Genomic DNA, 21,937 nt, shown 5'->3' with positions numbered 1-21,937 from the left:
ATCGGCTTCCTAACTCAAATGCACTTTGCACATTGATGTTATTGTTCTTTTTTTTTTTTTTTTTTTTTTTTTTTTTTTTTTACCTTTTCAAAAAACAATCATGTTCAACAAAGCCAAAAACAAAAATGTTCTTTTTTTTCTTTCTTTATCTACAAAACAACCAAACCAAACACTATGAACAAATATTTGAAGATATAAAGAATGCTTTAGAGTTGGTTTACGGGCAGTTTTAGGTGTGGCGGTGAATTTTGCAATAGTTTACAACAGTTTAGTGGTCGTCTTGGGTGTGCAGCGGTTGGAGACAGTTCACAGGTCATCTTGGATTTGCGATGGTCGAGGACAGTTTCCAGTTTGGCACAGTGGGTTGCAAGTTGTGGCTCTAGGAAAACTGAGACGAGCTGACGTCAACTGACAAACACAGCCTCAGCAGACGACTATATATTTGTTGGCGTTAGCATGTAGAGGATCGATAGTGTCACTCACACACACGCACACAGAATTGCGATTTGCAGAATGTGTCAGTTTGTTTTTTAAATGTTTTGTTTTATTTTTTATACGTGTAAACCTATTATTTAATTATTGGAATTCTTTGAGATGAGTAATTTGTATATTTTTCATTTATTTATTTGCGGACTGTTATCCCCATCTTTGTAGTTGTTATTTTATGACGTTTCGTCCAAATATTACTTGGGCCTTCGTCAGGTGGTTAACCACGACTGGATAGGAATGCTGAATCTCTTAACTGTATTCTTCGGAATTACTGCCTTCCATAGTTGCTATTGACTCACCACGTTTTGGCCAAATAATCCTCTGACTGGCTTTGGGTAGGATTGAAACCACTATCTTCAAACAATGCTCACCTGGAACCGTAGAGATTCAACATATCTATCCACTGTGCCATGGGCTTTGAAGGGCAATCACGGTTTAATTTTTTTGGTCCTATAGATCCAAGTTTTTTGTTATCTGATCTTCCATCGTCGGATCCATACCGAATGGTATATTATTTACTTATTGGAATTCTTCCCTTCGTGATTAGCCACCTGACGAAGACCAAAGAAATAGTTGGCTGAAACGTCGTGGAACAACTATAAAGATGAGGATATAGTCTGCAAATAAATAAGTAAATATTGTAAACCCATGCGCGTTCCTCTCACTAGCCACCAATGTGAGACGACAATGATGAAATGGCCAGAAGGGAAGATGAAGGATAAAAATATCAAGGCACGCAACGTTGGAGGTCAGTGATCATTGCCGAGCAGGATGACACCTGATTTTATCACAATTTAAACAGCTGGTATTTTATTAGGGAATGCACAGTAAAGAGACATAGCAAAGGCGAAAGCGAGAGATCCTTATTCTGATCTATGAGCCTATACCCGTGCCCATGTTTGGTTGATTTAACCTCTAACCTTGCCAGACACGCAACATTTGCATACAGAATTGGAAAGTGTGAGTCATCTGATATCAAGTTGCAAGGTTCTTTTGGGGGACGGCTACTATACAGCGAGACATGATGGAGTATGTAAGTACCTCCACTGGACCAGCTGTAAAAATTAAACATCCAGTGTAGAAGCAAGTCCTGGGAACATCAACCTGAAAGAACAGTTGGAAATGGCTTGTATACCATACATTACGATCATGTAATCCCTACAGCCACTTACCTTGAAAATGCTGCTGTGAAACCTGACATAGTTATGTGGAATAAGTCGGAGAGAGTTGCAACCTTGGTCGAAGTGGATGGAGGTCTGAACAGAGCTGAAAGAAAGAAACAGACCAAATATCCAGGTCTCGTGTATGATATGAAAGGAAAGCGGAATCTTAGAGAGATATCAATCATACCAGTTATTATAGGTGCCACAGGGTTTATGAAGAAAAAACCTGAAGTCCTACCTAACTAATATTCCTGGTGAACCAAGTGCAAAAGAGATCCAGACAATTGCAGTTAAGGGAACAGCGAGGATACTAAAAAGAGCTCTCGGTTGGTTTCAATAAAAAGCAGGGCAACGTTGGCAGCTGGTTTGGCTGCCCCATACCTAGCATTACAATTTCCAAAGGAAGAAAAAAACTCAAAATGCAATCAAGCGAAAAATAAGTTACTTAAAACTGCTTAACTTGAGCCATTTTTTTTTTTTTTTTTTTTTTAATGGAAATCGTTCGAGACAAGGCATAAAGCCACTTGATGTAAGGAGCTGTAAGAGTTTTTTATTTTTTGACAGATTTCGGTCCAGAAAACAGCAATTGTTCCTCCTTTGCCAGAAATATCACATATGGAATTTGAGGACTAAAGGACAAAATAAGAAGTAAGACTTATGAAATTGCCAAAAGTCAACCCATGGTTAACTTTCTACTTTCCTTGTGTTAGGGCTATGAGGGGAGAAAATTAGTTTTACCATAATAAGCCTTTCTTAAAGTAGCGACAAATTAAAATAGTTGGACGTACTGTTAATTTATTATTATAAATATGTTGTCTACTTTTTTATTGTTTGAATTAATTTGGCTGCAAAAATACTCCTCAGCTGCTTTAAAGAGAGTAAAAAGTGGATCTTGGGTTTATTTTCAACAGCCACGTAACTCTTGCTTCCTTTGTTCCTTTAGTCCTCGCATTCCAGGAGTGATGTTTTTGACAAAAAGGGAAGAATTGCTGTTTTCTGTGTTAGAAACTATTCTAATAACACTTATTTAACCTTGAAGTAGTATTTTATTTTTTTATTTTTTTTAGCTCCTTACATCAAGTGACTTCATGCCTTGTCTGGAGCAATTTCTTTAAAAAAAAAAAAAAAAAAAAAAAAAGGAAATAGTAATTAGCTTTTTACAATGAGTAGACATTTAAGCTGGTGTTAATCCTGTGTATCAGATTAAGTTTTGCCTAGATAATCCACCAGACTTCCCTCCCCCTCCTACAGTTAATCCAGTATTGGATTTTTTGTCCTATTAATTAGTAATCTGTGGTTGGATATTCCTTTGTGAATATATTATAGTCGTTTCCAACATTTTTTCCAATCATGCCAACACGTGTGTTTAAATGTTAGATTTAAATACGCAGAAAATATTAAACCAGCAAAAGAAAGGGCACTAAAGCATTACTGTCATGAAACCACTTTTTCTGGTTTTATTTTGAAGAGCGCAGAACAAGGGAAGACAATGCAATTTTAGAACCAGGAGAATCGAAAATGGACTCTAAAACAGCTGGGCCGATTTTTATAAAATTTCACATGAAGGAACTTCATGTGTCTGGCAGTGTTCTTAGATAAGTTTTGCATCAGAATGTCTTTGATAAGTATTCTACGAAAGAAGGAACAAGTGATTTAGTATTAATCGATTACTTTTCTTTTCTTTTCTTTTTTTTTAAATTGAAGTAACTTTAAAAGTAAATTTCAGCTAAGTATGTTATATCACCAATAACATGGTACAACAATAAAATATTAAAATTGGCTAGTTAAAATCAAATTTTGATTTCTCAGGTTAAATGCTATTTGGGTCTGACTTAAAGATTGAATAAAGTGGATCCTATGTAACCCTCTGAAGGTTCTTTCTGGCAAAAACGTTTGGCACAATGGCACAAAACAACTTTTTCTGGTTTCATTTTGAAGAGCGCAGAACAACGGGAGACAATCCAGTTTTAGGACCACGAGAATCCAAAATGTCAACATGTGTCAACAACAATACAATAATCTCTATTATAGAAAAGGAACTTTGGGTTTCTGTGTGCCTGTCAGTTCGTTCTCTATGGACTTTAAAACAACTGGGCCGATTTTTATAAATTTCACACGTGTGCCTGGCAGTGTTTTTAGGTAAGTTTTGTATCTGAATGTCTTTTATAAGTATCAATAATCGATAATTAAAACGATCCAATGAAAGAAGGAATAGATGATTTGGACTGAAGTTAACACCTTACACAGCCTAACTTCACAAATGCATTTGAGAAGTTTTAAGTATGACAGGGGCACATTCAAAATGAATATTTCTGTTTAAAGCACAGTTGGAGTATGATACTTAACTTTTTGTCTTTTAAACTTTGATTCAAGCTATTATATATAAAAAATAATTTTATAAAATCAATAGTAGGTTCCCTAAAGTGCAATGTAGACTACAGTATATCATGAACTAAGTTATAGCGAGAGGCATGTGAAGCTTCCTTTCAGTACACTGTGATGGATCCCTAACTAGAGCAGGCAATCAGTTGATTTGATTGAAAAATGATTGATTAAAAACCCACCGAACATATGCCAGCCAATGTCACGATAACATATATTGAGCGGGTTTCTAACAGTATTTTGTATAGTTTTTTATTTTTAACTTTTTCCCAAACTTAGTGTTCAACAGTCTGGCACAATTTTTAATTTTCCAATACATCGGTAAACACTGGATGTTTTTCGAGCTGAATGAACGTTACATTAAATAAAAGCACTAAAAAATTATCCAGTTAGGTAGAAAAGTAACTTATCTAGCCTTTGATAGCATTTATTTGTTATATATTTGTTTTTTGACAACTTTTTCGAATCTGTGTATAGTAATACAAACCCTAGTTTTTAAAAAAAAAGTTTTTTCACAAAAATTCTGAAATGTTTTCTGAACATTTATTGAATCGAAATAAAATTATGAAAATTCTTCGCCCTCACCCCGTTTTTTTTTTTTTTTTTTTTTTTTTTTTTTTTTTTCAAATTTGTGCGATTTTGTGTCTGTAAGCGCCATCTTGAAGAAAAGCTGGCATTATTCAATATTATGGACTTTATATATGGTTTTAAGCTTTTTAGCATAAAAAAATCACATTGCAAAATTTCGTAAATAAAATATTAAAGAATTCTTTGTCTTGTTTCCTTATTTTTTTACTTGATCCAAATCTGAATTTTTTTTATTTACGAGTAAAATAAAACTTTTCCTCTCACCTATAGCCTTGATTTTTTTTTTTTTTTTTTTTTTTTTTTTTTTTTTTTTTCTTTTCTCCAGACTAAGGTCAGTAGGCATCTTCTGTCTTTGAAATAATCAGCTTTCGTTCTTGCTAGCTCTTTACATCAAGTGGCTTCATGCCGTGTCTCTAGCAATTTCCATTAAAAAGAAAAAAAAAATTCATTATGATTTTTATTTTTACCACAAGATGACGTTATATTCGTAACGATTTAATAACTTTTTTAAAGCTTGTATTTTTAGTTATACTTTGTGAAAATTGGTTGTTGAACCAATTTTATTTCCAACAAACTTTAAATAAATTTGATTCCAGTGTTTAGATTTTGCAAAGATCTATATGTGGCCACACGAAACGTTTTCAGTCGCTAATGGTTAAAAAAAACAAAAAAAACTTTGGTTTGAGATACCTGCTGTTAATTGTTCAATCTTGTTTTAATTAAAGAAAAACAAAACTTATTTTGGTAAGCAGTCTTAGAGTGGAGGGACGATGACCTCTGACAGGTCAAAATAGTTAAACTAGAAAAGCCGATTTGAAAAAAAGGAAAAAGGCTTAAGTATTTTTGTTGAATAAACAATTAAGTAAAATGACTAATTTTTTTTTTTTTTTTTTTAATTAGTCATTTGTGTTGCATTACTAAGGTTGCAAAGTACACGGGATCAGGGTGGAATAAAGGTGGGATAAGGGTTAACGGAAACAAAAGTTGATTGGTCAGTGTCGGCACACTGTTGTCTCAACGATTCACCATTAAAAGGTGTGTGCGTATATGTGTGTACATGATAGGATCACATTACCCCCTCCCCTCAATAACAATCGCCAACCTCAGCGTTATGTACCGGGGGATTTCTTTTCTTTCATCTTCTCTTCTGGCCATGTTGTCGTCTCTCACATTAGCGATTGTAGGGGTACATGGGTTTACAAATATGAAAAAAAAAAAAAAAAATAGACTCCGATACTTGTGTGTGTGTGTGTGTGTGTGTGTGTGTGTGTGTTGATCTTCTACATGCTATAGTCCACATCTACATAGGTTGTTTTTTTTTTTTAATTTTTGTAGAAATAACTTTCTTTTTTGAAGCCTTTGTATAGATAATTCTTTTTTTTTTTTTTTTTTTTTTTTTTTTTTAATAATACCGGAGTTATAAAAAAAAAAATGTACAGTAGAATGTATGGCTCTCGTCTTGGGGAAGCTCCATGTTTTGACAAGCTTCTAGGTCTGACCTTTATTCCTGATCTGAGATGGAGCATGTACATCAAACCTGTTGCCAAGGCTGCTGGAAAAAGGGAAGGATCGTTCTACTGCTCCAGTAGATATCTCACTGCTGATGTAATTCTCTACCTGTATAAGAGCCAAGTACGTCCAAAGATGGAGTACTGTTGCCACATCTGGGCAGGAGCTGCTAGAAGCAGCTTATCCTGCCTTGATAGAGTACAAAATAGATTTCGCAGCCTAGTGGGGGATGCCCTTTTCTTTTCCCTGCAACCTCTTTCCCACAGAAGAAACGTAGCTTGTTTCTGCTTTATCATTATTTTCATAGCAAGTGCTCGTCTGAGCTCCAATCTATGGTTCAACTTCTGACTTTCACAAAAAACACTTGTCTAGCTGAAACCACTATCCATAATTTCCCACTCTCTATCTGTGCCATAACCTTAATGTAGATTTCATAAACAAAGCTTCCTTCTTAGAACTGATCGCCTGTGGAACTCTGTTCCATTTTCCTGCTTTCCAACTGCCTACAATATGGTCGTCTTCAAGTCCAACATGAACAAGTTCTTGATAAGCCATCCCCTTAAGTTATCCAAATTTGCACAACTAATGATTACTACATGTTCCCTTTGACCACTGTATACTCATTAACCCTTATCCTCGAGTGGCTTCTGGGTCTTGATAAGTGGTGACCCGTTTAAAAAAAAATAAACAACGCAAAAAAATTTTATATGAATTCAAATATAAAATTAACTTAGAAAAGATTTTTAAATAATTCTTTGATGACAAACTTTTGATTATTCGGGGTTTTAGTTAAATATATAAAAGTACGTCCAAGGATGGAATACTGTTGCCATATCTGGGCAGGAGCTGCTAAAAACAGCATATCCTGCCTTGACAGAGTACAAAATAGACTTCGTGGCTTAGTGGGGGATGCCCTTTTCTCTACCCTGCAACCTCTCTCCCACAGAAGAGACGTTACTAGCCTATCCTTGTTTTATCGTTATTTCCATGGCAGGTGCTCGTCTGAACTCCAATCTCTGGTCCCCCCTCACCAATCTTTCACAAAAAACACCCGTCTAGCTGAATCCACTGTGAAAAATTTTCCCCACTCTTTCTCTTTGCCTAAATCAAAATGTAGATTCCATGAACAAAGCTTCTTTCTTAGAACTGCACGCCTGTGGAACTCTGTTCCGTGTGCCTGCTTCCCACCTGACTACAACCTGGATGTCTTCAAGTCCAACATTAACAAATTCCTAATGAACCGCCCCCTTAAGTAAACACTTCATTAAATCTCCATACTAACGTACTGTATTTGCAATAACCCTTATCCCTGAGTGGCTTCCGGGCCTTGATAAGTGGTGACCACTGTGTAAAAAAAAAAAAAAAAAAATCCAGATAAGTAGAAGATTAATTTATCTTGCCTTTGGTAACGTTTATGCGTTGTGTTTGTTTCTTAACCACTTTTTCACTTTGTTGTCTTTACTAATAAATAAGGCTATGACAACAAAATATTATCATTATTTTGTCTATATCCGACACAGTTAATAAACCGAGAACCACATCACTCTATATAAAAGCATATAAGATATAAACGGATACACACTCGAGATTCAAAACAATGAAAAGAATATGCTGTTGTCATAGCCCTACTAATAAATGTCCTTTACAGTGTGTGTGTGTGTGTTGCTGTCTATAATATTATGTATGTCTCCATGGCAAGTATGTGTGAAAAGTTTGATGGTCAGAAACCTTCAAGACTAAATTTCTTTCCTTTAACAATTACAAGAAACCTTCTCAGCACTGATTGCCTTGACTAATAATACACTGCTTGAAACAAAGGAGTCACCACTTATCAAGGCTCGGTAGCCACTCGAGGATAAGGGTTAATGAGTGTACAGTGGTCATGGGGAGCATGTCGGTCATCGTTAGTAGTGGAAATTTGGAAAATTGGATTGCTTAAGGTGATGGCTCATCAAGAATTTGTTCACGTTGGACGTGAAGATAACCATATTGTAGTCAAGTTGGAAAGCAGGAAAACGGAACAGTTCCATAGGCGCGCAGTTCTAAGAAAGAAGCTTTGTTCATGTAATCTACGTTTCTCAACTTAATATTCACAGGCAACATGAATTGAAACAAATACATTGGGGATAATGCCAAGGTTGCTGCAAAAAAGGTGGGCTCTCTACCATGCTAGAAAATTACTTGCATCTGAAAGTATTCTATAGGTCTATAAAGCCATCATTCGTCCATCTTGACAATGTGTATCTGCCACTAGTCTCTTTCTCTTAGACAGGGTCCGAAAGTTTCCAACCTAGTAGGTCCTGCACTATAAATCAAACTCAAATCTGTCCCAATGCCGAAATGTTGCATCCCTGTTTCTATTTTACAAGAATTTTAATGGAGTGAGCTCCAACGAACTCAAAGCACTTGTACCTCCTCAATGTAAATATTTCAGACTAATCTGACAATCAGCAAAATCTCACTTCTACACTAAAGAGATCCCTCGAAAGGCCCGAAAGCCTTCTACTCTAATAGTTTCTTCCTTCGAATTGCTAGATTTTGGAATTCCCTTTCAGATCCCTGCTTCCCTGACTGTACTGACATGCAGAAGTTCAAGTGTCATGTGAATTGTTATTTTTGTAAAAATGTTTTCAACAAACAATTTTGTACCAGTTGACTTAAAAGTGATTCATAGTTTATAGGTAAAACATGGAATGTTTAATAGGAAAGAAACAAATGAGGTCATCAATCATTGTGGTCAATAACTGGTTTGATTATTTGTGATAATGCAGAAAAGTGCATAAACGTTTTTTTTTCCTTTCCTTTTTTCTTTCCTTTCCTTTTTTCTTTCCTTTCCTTTTTTCTTTCCTTTCCTTTTTTCTTTCCTTTCCTTTTTTCTTTCCTTTTCCTTTTTTCTTTCCTTTTCCTTTTTTCTTTCCTTTTCCTTTTTTCTTTCCTTTTCCTTTTTTCTTTCCTTTTCCTTTTTTCTTTCCTTTTCCTTTTTTCTTTCCTTTTCCTTTTTTCTTTTCTTTCTTTTCTTTCTTTTTCTTTTTTCTTTCCTTTTTCCTTTTTTCATTTTCCTTTTTTTAAATTTTTAAAAATATTTTTCTTCCTTTGTATCCTTTTTTCTTTCCATTTCCTTTTTTCTTTCCATTTCCTTTTTTCTTTCCATTTCTTTTTCTCTTTTCTTTTCTTTTTCTCTTTTCTTTTTTTCTCTTTTCTTTTTTTCTCTTTTCTTTTCTTTTTTCTTTTTTCTTTTCTAATTTCTTTCTTTTTTTTCTTCCTTTTTTATTTTTGCTTTCCCATACTTTGTCTTTTCTCTCTCTCTCTCTCTCTCTCTCTCACTTTATCTTTCTTTTCCTTTTAATGCATTCTTGTTTTGGCTTTTTTTTTTTTTTTTTTTTTACTGAAACCAAATCACACTTCAACACTTATGAATTAACACAACGACTGACTGATTGCAGTCTGTGCATTCATTGATCATATAACAAACAAAAATGACTAAAAAAATAAAACGGTATGAAATTGTCTTTTAATTTTGAAGGTGCATATTGCCGGAAATTATAAATACATTTTTTTTTCATTGTAGCTTTCCTAATGATTTATTTATTTTTTGTTATTTATTTTTTTTGCTGGCATGACACTCGGCAGAACTTCATGTCTGGAAGCTCTGCAAGAAGCTATCGATGCATAACAGCTTGCTTGCAACTCTGGTTAATGGCTCTTAGGTAGCTGAAGCACAGATGTTACACCTGTCAGCTTTAGTGCTCTGCTACTTGACTACAAAATACTATGCAGCGTCATGGGCTTGTTCTGCTCATGCTGCAAAAGTTAAACTCAACAACACTGCTGCAACGATGTCAAACTCAACAACGCAGGACGATCACCAGAAACCTGAAATTGACCAACCTGCCATCTGTCTACAGCATGCCTGGAATCGCTCCAATGCAGATTTGTCGAGAGGTGATAGTGAAGGCAGAATATGATGAGCAGAGCAACAACAATTGCCATTCCCTATCTCACAAAAACTCTGCCACTTTCACAGACCTTGGATATGCAACGCCAGCATTTTTCTGCCTCTATTGGTGGAATGAATCAAGGACAACAATGAGGCTCTTTCAGCATCAAAAGAAGATATCCCCGCAGTCTCTGAACTTTCCTGGAAAGAATGGGTAATACTCAACTGGGGCCCGAGCGAAGATTGCCGAAGCATGAAACAACCTGAACAAGTGTGGCTACGTACTGAATGCTCGATGTCTCTGTGGCGCTGACATGCAGACTGTCTCCTGAGCAAGGCATGCGCTAATGAAGTTCTGAGGAATGCCTCGGACACTGCCTGATGATGGATTTTGAGATTGAGAGAAACATGATGATGATGATTATTTTAAATTAAAATTTATGTCAAGGGTGCGAGTTCCATATAGAAACATTGATTTAATTTGAATAAAATAAAATACGCATCAAGTGCGCTTGAAAGCCACATCACAATGTATTATTAGGAAAATAAACAAATATTTTACTTGTTTCAAACAAGTAAAATATTTGTTTTCCTAATATTACGTTGTGATTTGGCTTTCAAGCGCACTTGATGCATATTTTATTCAAATTTTTATGTTCTATCATATATACAGGGTGGAACGATAAAGTTGTCGCACTAAAGAAAACAACACTACAGCTTTATTTTAAAACTTTTATCGAAAAAAAATCCATTCAAGTAACTTGATTATCTAGTACAGCTGAAATCTATTCAATGTAGCCACCTTCAGCCTCAATTCCCGCCTTGATGCGGGTCCGGAACTGGGAACGTATCTTTTCCACAAGCATATGACCAAACAAAAATAGTCCAGCGGGTTCAGGTCAGTGGAGGAGGGGGGGGCAGTGAGAGAAGAGTACAAAGTCATAGCACTTTTTCTGAAGCCAAACCCGACGGTCTCTTTGGACTTGTGGGTCAGCGCCAGGTTCTGCTGCCACACCCAGGGTCTGCCAGTGGTCATCTGATTGCACCAGAGGATCACCACACTCTTCAGCACATCCAAGTACACTTTGGTGTTGACTTTCAAGCCAACTTCGAAGATGTGGCATAATGTGGCCTTCTCTTGAAACCACACCAAACACTGTAATCGTGGCCGGAAACTGTTTTCATCACTTTGGGCACATCCCTGTTATTCGTGGCAATCAAGCGATGCATTTTGAGGGTGCTGGCAATGGTCGTGTTGTCATAACTTGGATCGGTAGAGAGCATGAGATGTACAGCGGCGCATCTCCAATCTCACTCGTTGAACATTGTGTCACTTTCAGACATGATAGAAGGCTGGTATCGCTGTTAGGATTTGTACGCAACTGGCCAACTAGTAGATGGTCTGCAACGAAAAAAGAAAACTAGTTTTCTTCAAACGGAAATGAAATCATGTCTCCTTTTAAAGGGTGACAACTTTGGGGATGAGTATAACGCTTGCTTCCCTGAAGGATCCCTGATTAAAAGAAGGCAATCCTATTTGATTGAAAAAATATGTAATTTCACAGATTATTTAAAGTGTGGTACATTCATTGGTCCTAATTTAATCATGGGCAACGTTGGGTCTTTCTGCTAGTATATATATATATATATATATATATATATATATATATATATATATATTACTTTAAATTACTCTTCAAGTTACAACAAAGAGGCCACCATATCTCTCGCTCTCTCTCTCTCTCTCTTTCTTCCCCCCCCGCCTCTCGCTCTCTCTTTCTTCACCCCCCCCCCCCCGGCTCTCGCGCTCTCTCTCTCTATTTCTTCCTCCCCGCCTCTCGCTCTCATCTCTCTCTTTCTTTCCCGCCTCTCTTTCTCATCTGTCTCGCTCTCGTCCCCCACCTCTCGCTCTTCCTCCTTTTATGTATCGCTCTCTCTCTCTCTCTCTTCCCCTCAACCTCATGCCTCCCCCCCACCTTTCTCTAACCTATTACTCACACATGCTGACATACTTCTATTCTCACCCATCAACCAATGCAACATTTTTTTTTTTTTACATTGTCACACTGACACGATGATGAATGTATTTTATTCCGATTAGCAAACTTTGGCCAAACGAGTGGCATTTTATTCTAAATCAAAAATTGTAAGTCGATCCATGTTGGGTGGGACAGAGCAAAAGTGGGGCAGCATTATTTTTACGCGTTGGCAGCTGGAATTCATTTTGACATACTTATGCACTTGTACTCTTATGATGCATTTATTTTCTTCTAGCTGGGGATGGGGCATCATATAGGATGCCAGACACTGACCCGCTATCTCATACATTCCAACCGAGAGGCCTTTTTAAGATTCTTAAAGTGAAATCGTTTGAATCTCTTGCACTTAGTTCACTGGGTATATTTGGCAGGTAGTTTTTGAAATTCTTTTTCATGCTTCTATAATTACTGGAATGATGGTGATCTTCCTAATATTCCAATTTCTTTTCATGTCGTACATAAGACCTTTGGTATTTTTTTATCTTTTCTCTCTCAGCCCTATTTAACCCAGCATCACTGGTGGGGGGGCACTAACTTCTACTAGGGTTGCTTCTTTCTCCTTATTATCCCACATCATTATGTTGGGTTTTCTGGCTTTGTTTTCTAGGTACGTGGCTGTAGGAATTGCATCGTCATAGTCAATGGTGTATGACTTATTTCCAACTGTTGTTTCTGGTAAACATGTTCCCAAGACTTGCTGCTGCATTTGATATTCAACTTTTCACAGCTCGTCCAGTGGAGATATTTACACACTCTATTGTGTCGTGTTATATAGTAATCGCCCCCAAGCAGAATCATAACACTGTCTGTTATATATATATATATATATATATATACATATATAAACAGATACAGACACATTTCGGCTCTGTTTAACCCAGCATCAATGGGGGACACTGACTTCTACCAAGGTTGCTTCTTTCTTGTTTTTGCCCCATATCACTATCTCAGTTTTTTGGCGCCGTTTTCTAGGTACGCAGCTGTAGGAATTGCATCGTCATAGTGGATGGTGTATGACTTATTTCCAACTGTTCTTTCTGGTAAACATGTTCTCAAGACTTGCTGCTGCATTCGATATTCAACTTTTTACAGATCGTCCAGTGGAGATATTTACACACTCCATTGTGTCGTATCGTGTAGTAGCCGTCCCCATGAAAACTCTTACAGCTGGATGTCAGGTATCTAGTGCATAATAAAAGCAAAGGTTGAGCAATCTCAAACAGCATGTCCCTTGATCTAGTACTGCTAAACTTCAAGATTATCTGTTATTCAATTTGATAGTCAAGCAAGCGTGCACATAAACATACATACACGCACACACATATGCACCCCCCCTCTTTCCCCCTCTCTTTCCCCTCTCTCTCTTTCCCGTCTCTCTTCCCCCCCCCTCTCTCTCTCTCTCTTTCCCCCCTCTCCTCCCTCTCCCCCCCCTCTTTCTAATAAGAAGTATTTCATTAAACTTAGGAAGCTTACATAGTGTGTGTGAATTGTAGCATTAGGACTGTGGTCGGATACACAAATCCTAAGAATGTGCAGAAGACACCACCGATTGAAGACTTCCAACTTTTATACATCAGCTACTTGTAGGAGGCCAGGTTTTGCAGCTTTCTGTTTGTCTTTACATGTCTTGAAGATTTCTGTTTGTCTTTACATGTCTTGAAGATTTCTGTTTGTCTTTACATGTCTTGAAGATTTCTGTTTGTCTTTACATGTCTTGAAGATTTCTGTTTGTCTTTACATGTCTTGAAGATTTCTGTTTGTCTTTACATGTCTTGAATCTTTCTGTTTGTCTTTACATGTCTTGAAGATTTCTGTTTGTCTTTACATGTCTTGAAGATTTCTGTTTGTCTTTACATGTCTTGAAGATTTCTGTTTGTCTTTACATGTCTTGAAGATTTCTGTTTGTCTTTACATGTCTTGAAGATTTCTGTTTGTCTTTATATGTCTTGAAGATTTCTGTTTGTCTTTACATGTCTTGAAGATTTCTGTTTGTCTTTACATGTCTTGAATCTTTCTGTTTGTCTTTACATGTCTTGAAGATTTCTGTTTGTCTTTACATGTCTTGAAGATTTCTGTTTGTCTTTACATGTCTTGAATCTTTCTGTTTGTCTTTACATGTCTTGAATCTTTCTGTTTGTCTTTACATGTCTTGAATCTTTCTGTTTGTCTTTACATGTCTTGAATCTTTCTGTTTGTCTTTACATGTCTTGAATCTTTCTGTTTGTCTTTACATGTCTTGAATCTTTCTGTTTGTCTTTACATGTCTTGAATCTTTCTGTTTGTCTTTACATGTCTTGAATCTTTCTGTTTGTCTTTACATGTCTTGAATCTTTCTGTTTGTCTTTACATGTCTTGAATCTTTCTGTTTGTCTTTACATGTCTTGAATCTTTCTGTTTGTCTTTACATGTCTTGAATCTTTCTGTTTGTCTTTACATGTCTTGAATCTTTCTGTTTGTCTTTACATGTCTTGAATCTTTCTGTTTGTCTTTACATGTCTTGAATCTTTCTGTTTGTCTTTACATGTCTTGAATCTTTCTGTTTGTCTTTACATGTCTTGAATCTTTCTGTTTGTCTTTACATGTCTTGAATCTTTCTGTTTGTCTTTACATGTCTTGAATCTTTCTGTTTGTCTTTACATGTCTTGAATCTTTCTGTTTGTCTTTACATGTCTTGAATCTTTCTGTTTGTCTTTACATGTCTTGAATCTTTCTGTTTGTCTTTACATGTCTTGAATCTTTCTGTTTGTCTTTACATGTCTTGAATCTTTCTGTTTGTCTTTACATGTCTTGAATCTTTCTGTTTGTCTTTACATGTCTTGAATCTTTCTGTTTGTCTTTACATGTCTTGAATCTTTCTGTTTGTCTTTACATGTCTTAAAGATTTTCTGACAAAAAGACAAAGCTTTCCTTGTTGCATACAATTTGTTGTATATATGTAATACTTCTTGGTATATGGCCGAACAAAATTCTGTTGCATATATACTTATAATAAAATTACAAATAATTGCATACATACGCTTTCTTTTCTTATTTTTCCAGGTATAAATGCCACTGTAGCTACAGATGCCCTGCAATATCGGCAAGATCACTTTTAACAATGGGAAGGTGAGTTGAGGAAAATTTTTCTTCACATTTGAAAAAAAACATTCAAACTCTTTACAGCATTTACACAATGAAAAATGTTTTTCTTTTAATTTTTTTTATTTTTTTTATTTATTTATAATTTTTAATTAAAAAAATTAAATTTACACTATTTTTAAATTAGAAAAAAAAATTTAATTAATTTTTAAAATTTAATTTTTATTTAATTTTTTATATTTTTATTTTCTTCCTTGAATTAAAAAATATTTTAATTTCTTTCAAAAATTTTCATTAAAAGACTATAGGCTTGTTTTCTTTGGATATATTTTCTTTAGATATGTTTCGTTTAGATATCTTGTTTAGATATATTTTCTTTAAACTATAATTATTTAGAAACTGAAACCAAATTAGATACTTTGGTCTTTTAATTTATCCCCCCCTCCCCGCCCGAAATAAATTTTTAATTTTAAAAAGTTAAATAATGATTAAAAAAAAAAAAAACAATGGCCGTAATCTGTTTACTTTGGGAACGTCAAAAATATTAAAGTAGTTTTGGAAATATTGAAACCTTTTACTGTAATTTCTGACTTGCAATTTTAAAGGCAAGTATGATGGCTCACTTGTGCTCTCTAATCGGAAGATAAAAATTGTCTTTGTTGGAAAATCCTGATGTATTGAATATATATACTGAATTGTATATGTATTTATACAATTGAATTATATATACAATATGAATTGTATATATATTGAACATGGATACATCAGGATTGCACAACAAAAATTATACTTTCAAGTCGCCTTTCAAAAAAACATTTGCATAGGAAATATGTCTTACTTTTATGGCTTGTCAGCCCAACTGGTTTTCAAAGTACAAGTCTATGCATGATTCAAGTGCTGGAGGGGTTTGTTTATGTTTGTGCATCAGTTGCATGCTAACTTCTGTCACGTGACTGCGGATTCTAGGATTGTGAGTATATTAATATTAGTGGATAGAATGGTACAGGAAATGTAGAAAAAAAAAATCAAAAGGTCGGCCATGACTTTGAAACAAAATTATGAGACCAGAACTCTGATACAAAAAAAAAAAAAGCTATTAATTAAGCTATTTTTGTACAAACTATCTTTGAAACGGACCCAGAAAATTAAAATTTATCTTTCAAAGAATTTTTACAACGAATTTATTTAACTTCAAAGTTTAACTGAATTTGTCAGTTTCTGAATGTTGCGTGAAAACATTTTTCATTGACTTTTTTTTTTTTTTTTTTTTTTTTTTTTTTTTCATGTGTACAAATATTTCTTTTCTTTTGGAAATTAACTTTAATCTTTCAAATGCATCAAAAAGTAATCGGAAGCCTACAAAAAAATTAAGATAAACCGGCTTTTCAAAACTATGCTCCCCTATTTTATTTCTGCCATTTTTGTCCATACTTACAAACTTAAAAAGCTTTATGCTTAATTAAATCTCCCTCTCTCCCTCCCTCTCTCCTTCCCTCCCTCCCTCTCTCCTTTCCTCCCTCCCTCTCTCCTTCCCTCCCTCCCTCTCTCCTTCCCTCCCTCCCTCTCTCCTTCCCTCCCTCCCTCTCTCCTTCCCTCCCTCCCTCTCTCCTTCCCTCCCTCTCTCCTTCCCTCCCTCCCTCTCTCCTTCCCTCCCTCCCTCTCTCCTTCCCTCCCTCCCTCTCTCCTTCCCTCCCTCCCTCTCTCCTTCCCTCCCTCTCTCCTTCCCTCCCTCTCTCCTTCCCTCCCTCTCTCCTTCCCTCCCTCTCTCCTTCCCTCCCTCTCTCCTTCCCTCCCTCTCTCCTTCCCTCCCTCTCTCCTTCCCTCCTTCCCTCCTTCCCTCCCTCTCTCCTTCCCTCCCTCTCTCCTTCCCTCCCTCTCTCCTTCCCTCCCTCTCTCCTTCCCTCCCTCTCTCCTTCCCTCCCTCTCTCCTTCCCTCCCTCTCTCCTTCCCTCCCTCTCTCCTTCTCTCTCTCCTTCCCTCCCTCTCTCCTTCCCTCCCTCTCTCCTTCTCTCTCTCCTTCCCTCTCTCCTTCCCTCCCTCCCTCTTGCTTTTTTAGTTTCATACCGTCAATATCTGTAACAGAGAAATGAAATGAATGCATGAGTTCAGTTATAACAAAGTAATTTGCATCCTGGTCCATTTGGGCTGAATAAAACAAAATTAGGAAGCATTAACTGCTAAACTAGCAGAAAGCTTTTTCATTTGATTAGCCCCAATAAAAAAAAAAAAAAAATCCTAGCCCCACTCCAATCTGTGTAAATGTCTGTTAAAAGATATTTATTTATATTTGGTGGGGTAGTCCTATTTTAAACTAAAGCAATGAAAGCTTAGCCATTTTTTGCATGCATTTTTCGAGCAATCCTACTTTTCCGTTGTCAAAGTGCCATTTTTATCTATTTATTAACTTTACATTTTTATCTAAATTCTATTTTTTTTGGTAGACAATTATTTTCAATTTTTCAATAAAACAAACCAGCTGTTTTATGTTTGTTTACAGGTGCGACATGTGTTGTAAGTCAACCAGTGTCCCTCTGTCTTGTTTATTTGTGGGGTCCTTAAAACCCGTTTGATCCAACTAAAACAAGAAAGAATATAAAACTTTTTTCTTTTATTTTTCTTTGCAGTACTATAAGAGAAACCGCACTTGGAAATGATGTCGACTTGTTGCGGATGGTTCTGAATAGACTCCAAGGTGAATACTGTCAGGACGATATTAATGAAGCCGTGGTGCTTGCAGCCGACCATGGTAACTATGAATGTGTCGAGACGCTGCTGGCTGCCGAGGCTGACGTCAACTCTGTAGATTTGGATGGAGATTCTGCCTTAATGTTAGCCTGTGCCAAAGGTTACATTCAAATCGTAGATCTTTTGTTATCGTGTGGCTGTAATGTGAACCTGCATAGCCATTGTGGTCAGACTGCCCTGCATATGGCTGCCTATCACCAACACCAGGACATCGTCGAGCGGTTACTTGGGACTAACAGTGACGTTAACTTACAAAATCGTTACGGTGACACTCCTCTAATGCTATCGATTACGACTGGTAATGTTGAAATCGTCAGATTACTTATCGAGGCGGGCTCTGACGTAAACCTCCGAAACTTAGATCAAAACACTTCTTTGCATTTTGCGGCCAAAAATGGATTCTTAGAGATTGTCGAGATGCTTTTAGAATCTGGTGCCGAGATCGATGCGCAAAATCTTTGGGGCTATACCCCCATCTTGCAGGCTTCGATGGAGAACCACCACGAGGTTGTACAAAAATTGCTAAGCAACAACTGTGACATTCACAAAGCGTGCCAAGCTGATAAAACCCCGTTGCACTACGCTTCGAACCGGGGACACGTCGAGTGCGTCAAGATCCTGCTCAGAGCTGGTGCCGACCCGAATACATGCGACTTCCATGGCAGCACACCCTTGATGGAAGCCGCTGTCTACGCCCGTGTACCTGTGATAAAACTTTTGTTGCATGCTGGGGGTGACGCGACTATCATGAGCAGCACAGTTTTAGCCGGAAGGTGGACGTCGGCGTTACCGTTTCGTGCTGCCCTCTCTCACGGAAATTTAGAACTGACCAAGGTGCTGTTTCTTGCGGGTGGTATAAGTCATCCGGAACTTCAGTCAGTTGTCAAAACGGGGCTCGAACTGAATCGTTCAGAAAACAATGTCTTGAAGGACTGGCTGCTTGAGGTGACATCGAAACCTTTGCTTTTAATGCAGATGTGTCGATTAGTCATCCGCCAGTCGATGCCCAAACCGGTTGCCAAGTGGACTCCCTGCCTCCCTGTGCCCAAAACGATTCAGGACTACCTTAACTATATGGACATCCAGTAAATGTAAAAAAAAAAAAAAGAAAAGGAAAACACTGTAAAAAGACATCTAATCAACTTATAAATATCGTCGTCTGTTTAGTTGATGACTGACAAAGGTCGCCACAAGTGTCATCGTTTGAGTGCTTTGTATTTTTGATTGAATGGTGTTTTCATTCTATGGGTAGCATAATCGCGTTGACATGCTCGTTTTCTGTTTTATAACTGGTTAAGTGATGCTGAACCTTGTCAGGACCAGATGGGTGTCCGGTTCGAATACCAGGTGTTGTATATATTAGAGGATGGTAATACTACTCTGAAAAAAAAAAAAAAAATGAAAACAAATAAAATAAAATATGGTGCAAGTTCAAAATTCCACCTAAAAAAAAATACAGAAAAATCTGAGATATCTATCTGTCATGAAACGAAAATGTCATATTCCAAAAATCACATAAATTGATCTAGTTAATTTTAACTAAGAAAATCAAATTTTATTAGGAAGCAAGATGTATTTTAACCCACCATGTTTAATAAAAGGGGGATAACTCACTTCAAACTACCGAGATTCTAAAATCAACCTTGTGGTGTGTATAGTAGTATACTATAGAATGCTAAAATTTGTAAAAGCTGATTTTCTATATAAAAAAGAATACTTGATCATTTTATGTGATTTTTGGAATATGTTTTTATTCCATGACGTATACGCTCATCATAAAGATTTTTCTGTACCTTTTGCTTTTGTAACTCTGGATTGGCACCAAAAGTAACGATGTTGACCCCCTTGATATACATGCGACTGAGGACCGTTTGTGGATTTTATATTCCCTTGTAACTCCTGACCATTTTTCAAATTGCTACAAGAAATAAAACCATTAAAATGTAAATTTGTATGAATCGGCATGATATGACGTTTTAGCCAGCTCAGTTCTTTTGTTAACGTTGATTTCGCCAGTTCTACTAAAATCCAAACACATCTATTTAATTAGAAAAAGGAGAACTGCGTAAGGTTACCAACATCCGTAGCTGAAATTGTTGCTATGGAACCAACTGGATTCGAACTGGGCACATTGAAGTTGTCAGTTCGCGTCAGTAGCCACTTGGCCATCTTCACCTTCCAGAAGCAACTATTGACCACGAATTGTATGTTCAAAACTATAAAGCACTCCTACATCCTCGTGATCATCTTTGTCTATCAGTTTTAACCAAACGTGCGTAAATATTGGAGTATGTATATTTTTAAACTTTGCATGTTGACAATGTCTTTTTCCCTGTTGTTGATTTGCGGTTTCAAAAAATTTTCTTTTATCTATTTTTTGTTTTTTCTTTTTTTGTTTGTGATTATTTAATTCTGAGGGAATCCTCAGAAAAGGGAATGATGATATCATACAAATGTCCCGGTAATTGTTCTGTTCAAATGTATTAAGACGAGAGAAGAGGAGTCAGCTGCTTGATTAGTTTGTTCGTTTATATATATATATATATATATATATATATATATATATATATATATAAAATTAACTCAAAAGTTTGATTTTTACTTTTGTTCTGCAACTCGATAGTGGAAAGTCATCAATTTTTGCATTTTTTTTTTGTTTTTTTGTTTTTTTTTATTTTATTTAATAAAAGTGGGATTGCTTCCATCTGAAGCCTTACCTCACTTGAAAATAAAGTTTCATGTATCGGCATCTACTTTATATTATAGGGTGTCCCAAAATTAGTCATCTATTTTTAGATAAGATAAGATACGCATCAAGTGCGCTTGAAAGCCAGATCACAACGTAATATTAGGAAAATAAACAAATATTTTACTTGTTTGAAATTTATAACATAATTATATTTCGGAGCTAAACTCCATCCTCACTATGTTATTTTCTTTTTTTTTTGCCATAGTGTAAAGTTAGAGAAAGAAAAGTCTGTTTGTAAAGAGCCGCGCATTGTATCTCAGCGGTTGTGTTTTGAAATGTTGGAACCGTGCGTAGGCAACGCGAGAATAACGGTGCCATATAGAAACGTTGATTTAATAAAATAAAATACGCATCCAACATTTCAAAAACACAACTGCTGAGATACAACACGTGGCTCTTTACAAACAGACTTTTCTTTCTCCAACTTTATACTATGCCAAGAAAGAAGAAAAGAAAGAAAATAACATAGTGAGGATGGAGTTTAGCTCCGAAATATATTTATGTTATAAATTTCAAACAAGTAAAATATTTATTTTCCTAATATTAAGTTGTGATTTTGCTTTCAAGCGCATCTGATGCGTATTTTATTCAAATTAAATCAACGTTTCTATAATAGAACTCACACCCTTGACGTTAATGAAAAATTACTTTTTAATCAGTTTTACATTTTATAGATTTTTTTATTTTTTTTTTATTGGAATCCTTTGAGATGAGTAATTTATTTATTTGTTTATGTGCAGACTGTTATCCTCAACATCATAATTGTTGCTGTTTTACCACATTTCGGCCAACTTATCCTATGGCCTTCTTCAAGTGATTAACCGTGACTGGATAGAAATGCTGAGTCTCTTAACTGTATCCTCAGTAATTGCCTTCAATAGTTGTTGTCTCACTACGTTTTGGGGCAACTAAACCTCTGGCCTGCTTTGTGTAGGATTGAAACCGCTATCTTCAGACTGGTATTACTGAGGATAAAGTTAAGACTCTGCATTCCTATCCCGTCACGGTTAACCACCTGATGAAGGCCAGAGGAATAGTTGGCTGAAACATTGTGTAACAACAAATAATAATATATAATACCCTTTTATATATATATATATATATATATATATATATATATATATATAAATGAATGGAAATGTATAAAAAAGAATACGAAAAGTATAAAAGCTTATAACTTTTCTTTATTCGTTTTCAATTGGTGACGTGCAGGAATACAAAATAATATTATGAAAAAAAATTAAACTTTTTTTACAGG

The 21,937-nt window shown here is 36.0% G+C and overlaps 1 protein-coding gene across 4 annotated transcripts in view; it reads left to right on the top strand.

Moving 5' to 3' along the window:
- LOC145266564 (uncharacterized) overlaps positions 1–20,316 on the top strand; it is a 74,641-nt gene extending 54,325 nt beyond the window's left edge. For 3 of the 4 annotated variants that reach the window (XM_080122383.1, XM_080122386.1, XM_080122384.1), the window contains exons 2-3: positions 15,147–15,212; positions 17,810–19,042. In XM_080122383.1, coding sequence (XP_079978509.1) covers positions 15,147–15,212; positions 17,810–19,019 — 1,276 coding nt within the window. In that variant the 3' untranslated portion in view covers positions 19,020–19,042. Of the gene's footprint in view, positions 1–15,146; positions 15,213–17,809 lie in introns of all 4 variants that reach the window. The other variant, XM_080122385.1, reaches the window with a different exon arrangement.
- Positions 20,317–21,937: the final 1,621 nt, after the last annotated feature.

Source organism: Euprymna scolopes, chromosome 41, assembly GCF_053919585.1.
Source record: "Euprymna scolopes isolate OS-2025 chromosome 41, ASM5391958v1, whole genome shotgun sequence".
In the NCBI taxonomy this organism is placed as follows: Eukaryota; Metazoa; Mollusca; class Cephalopoda; order Sepiida; family Sepiolidae; genus Euprymna; species Euprymna scolopes.
This window is presented reverse-complemented; position numbering and strand designations above follow the sequence as displayed.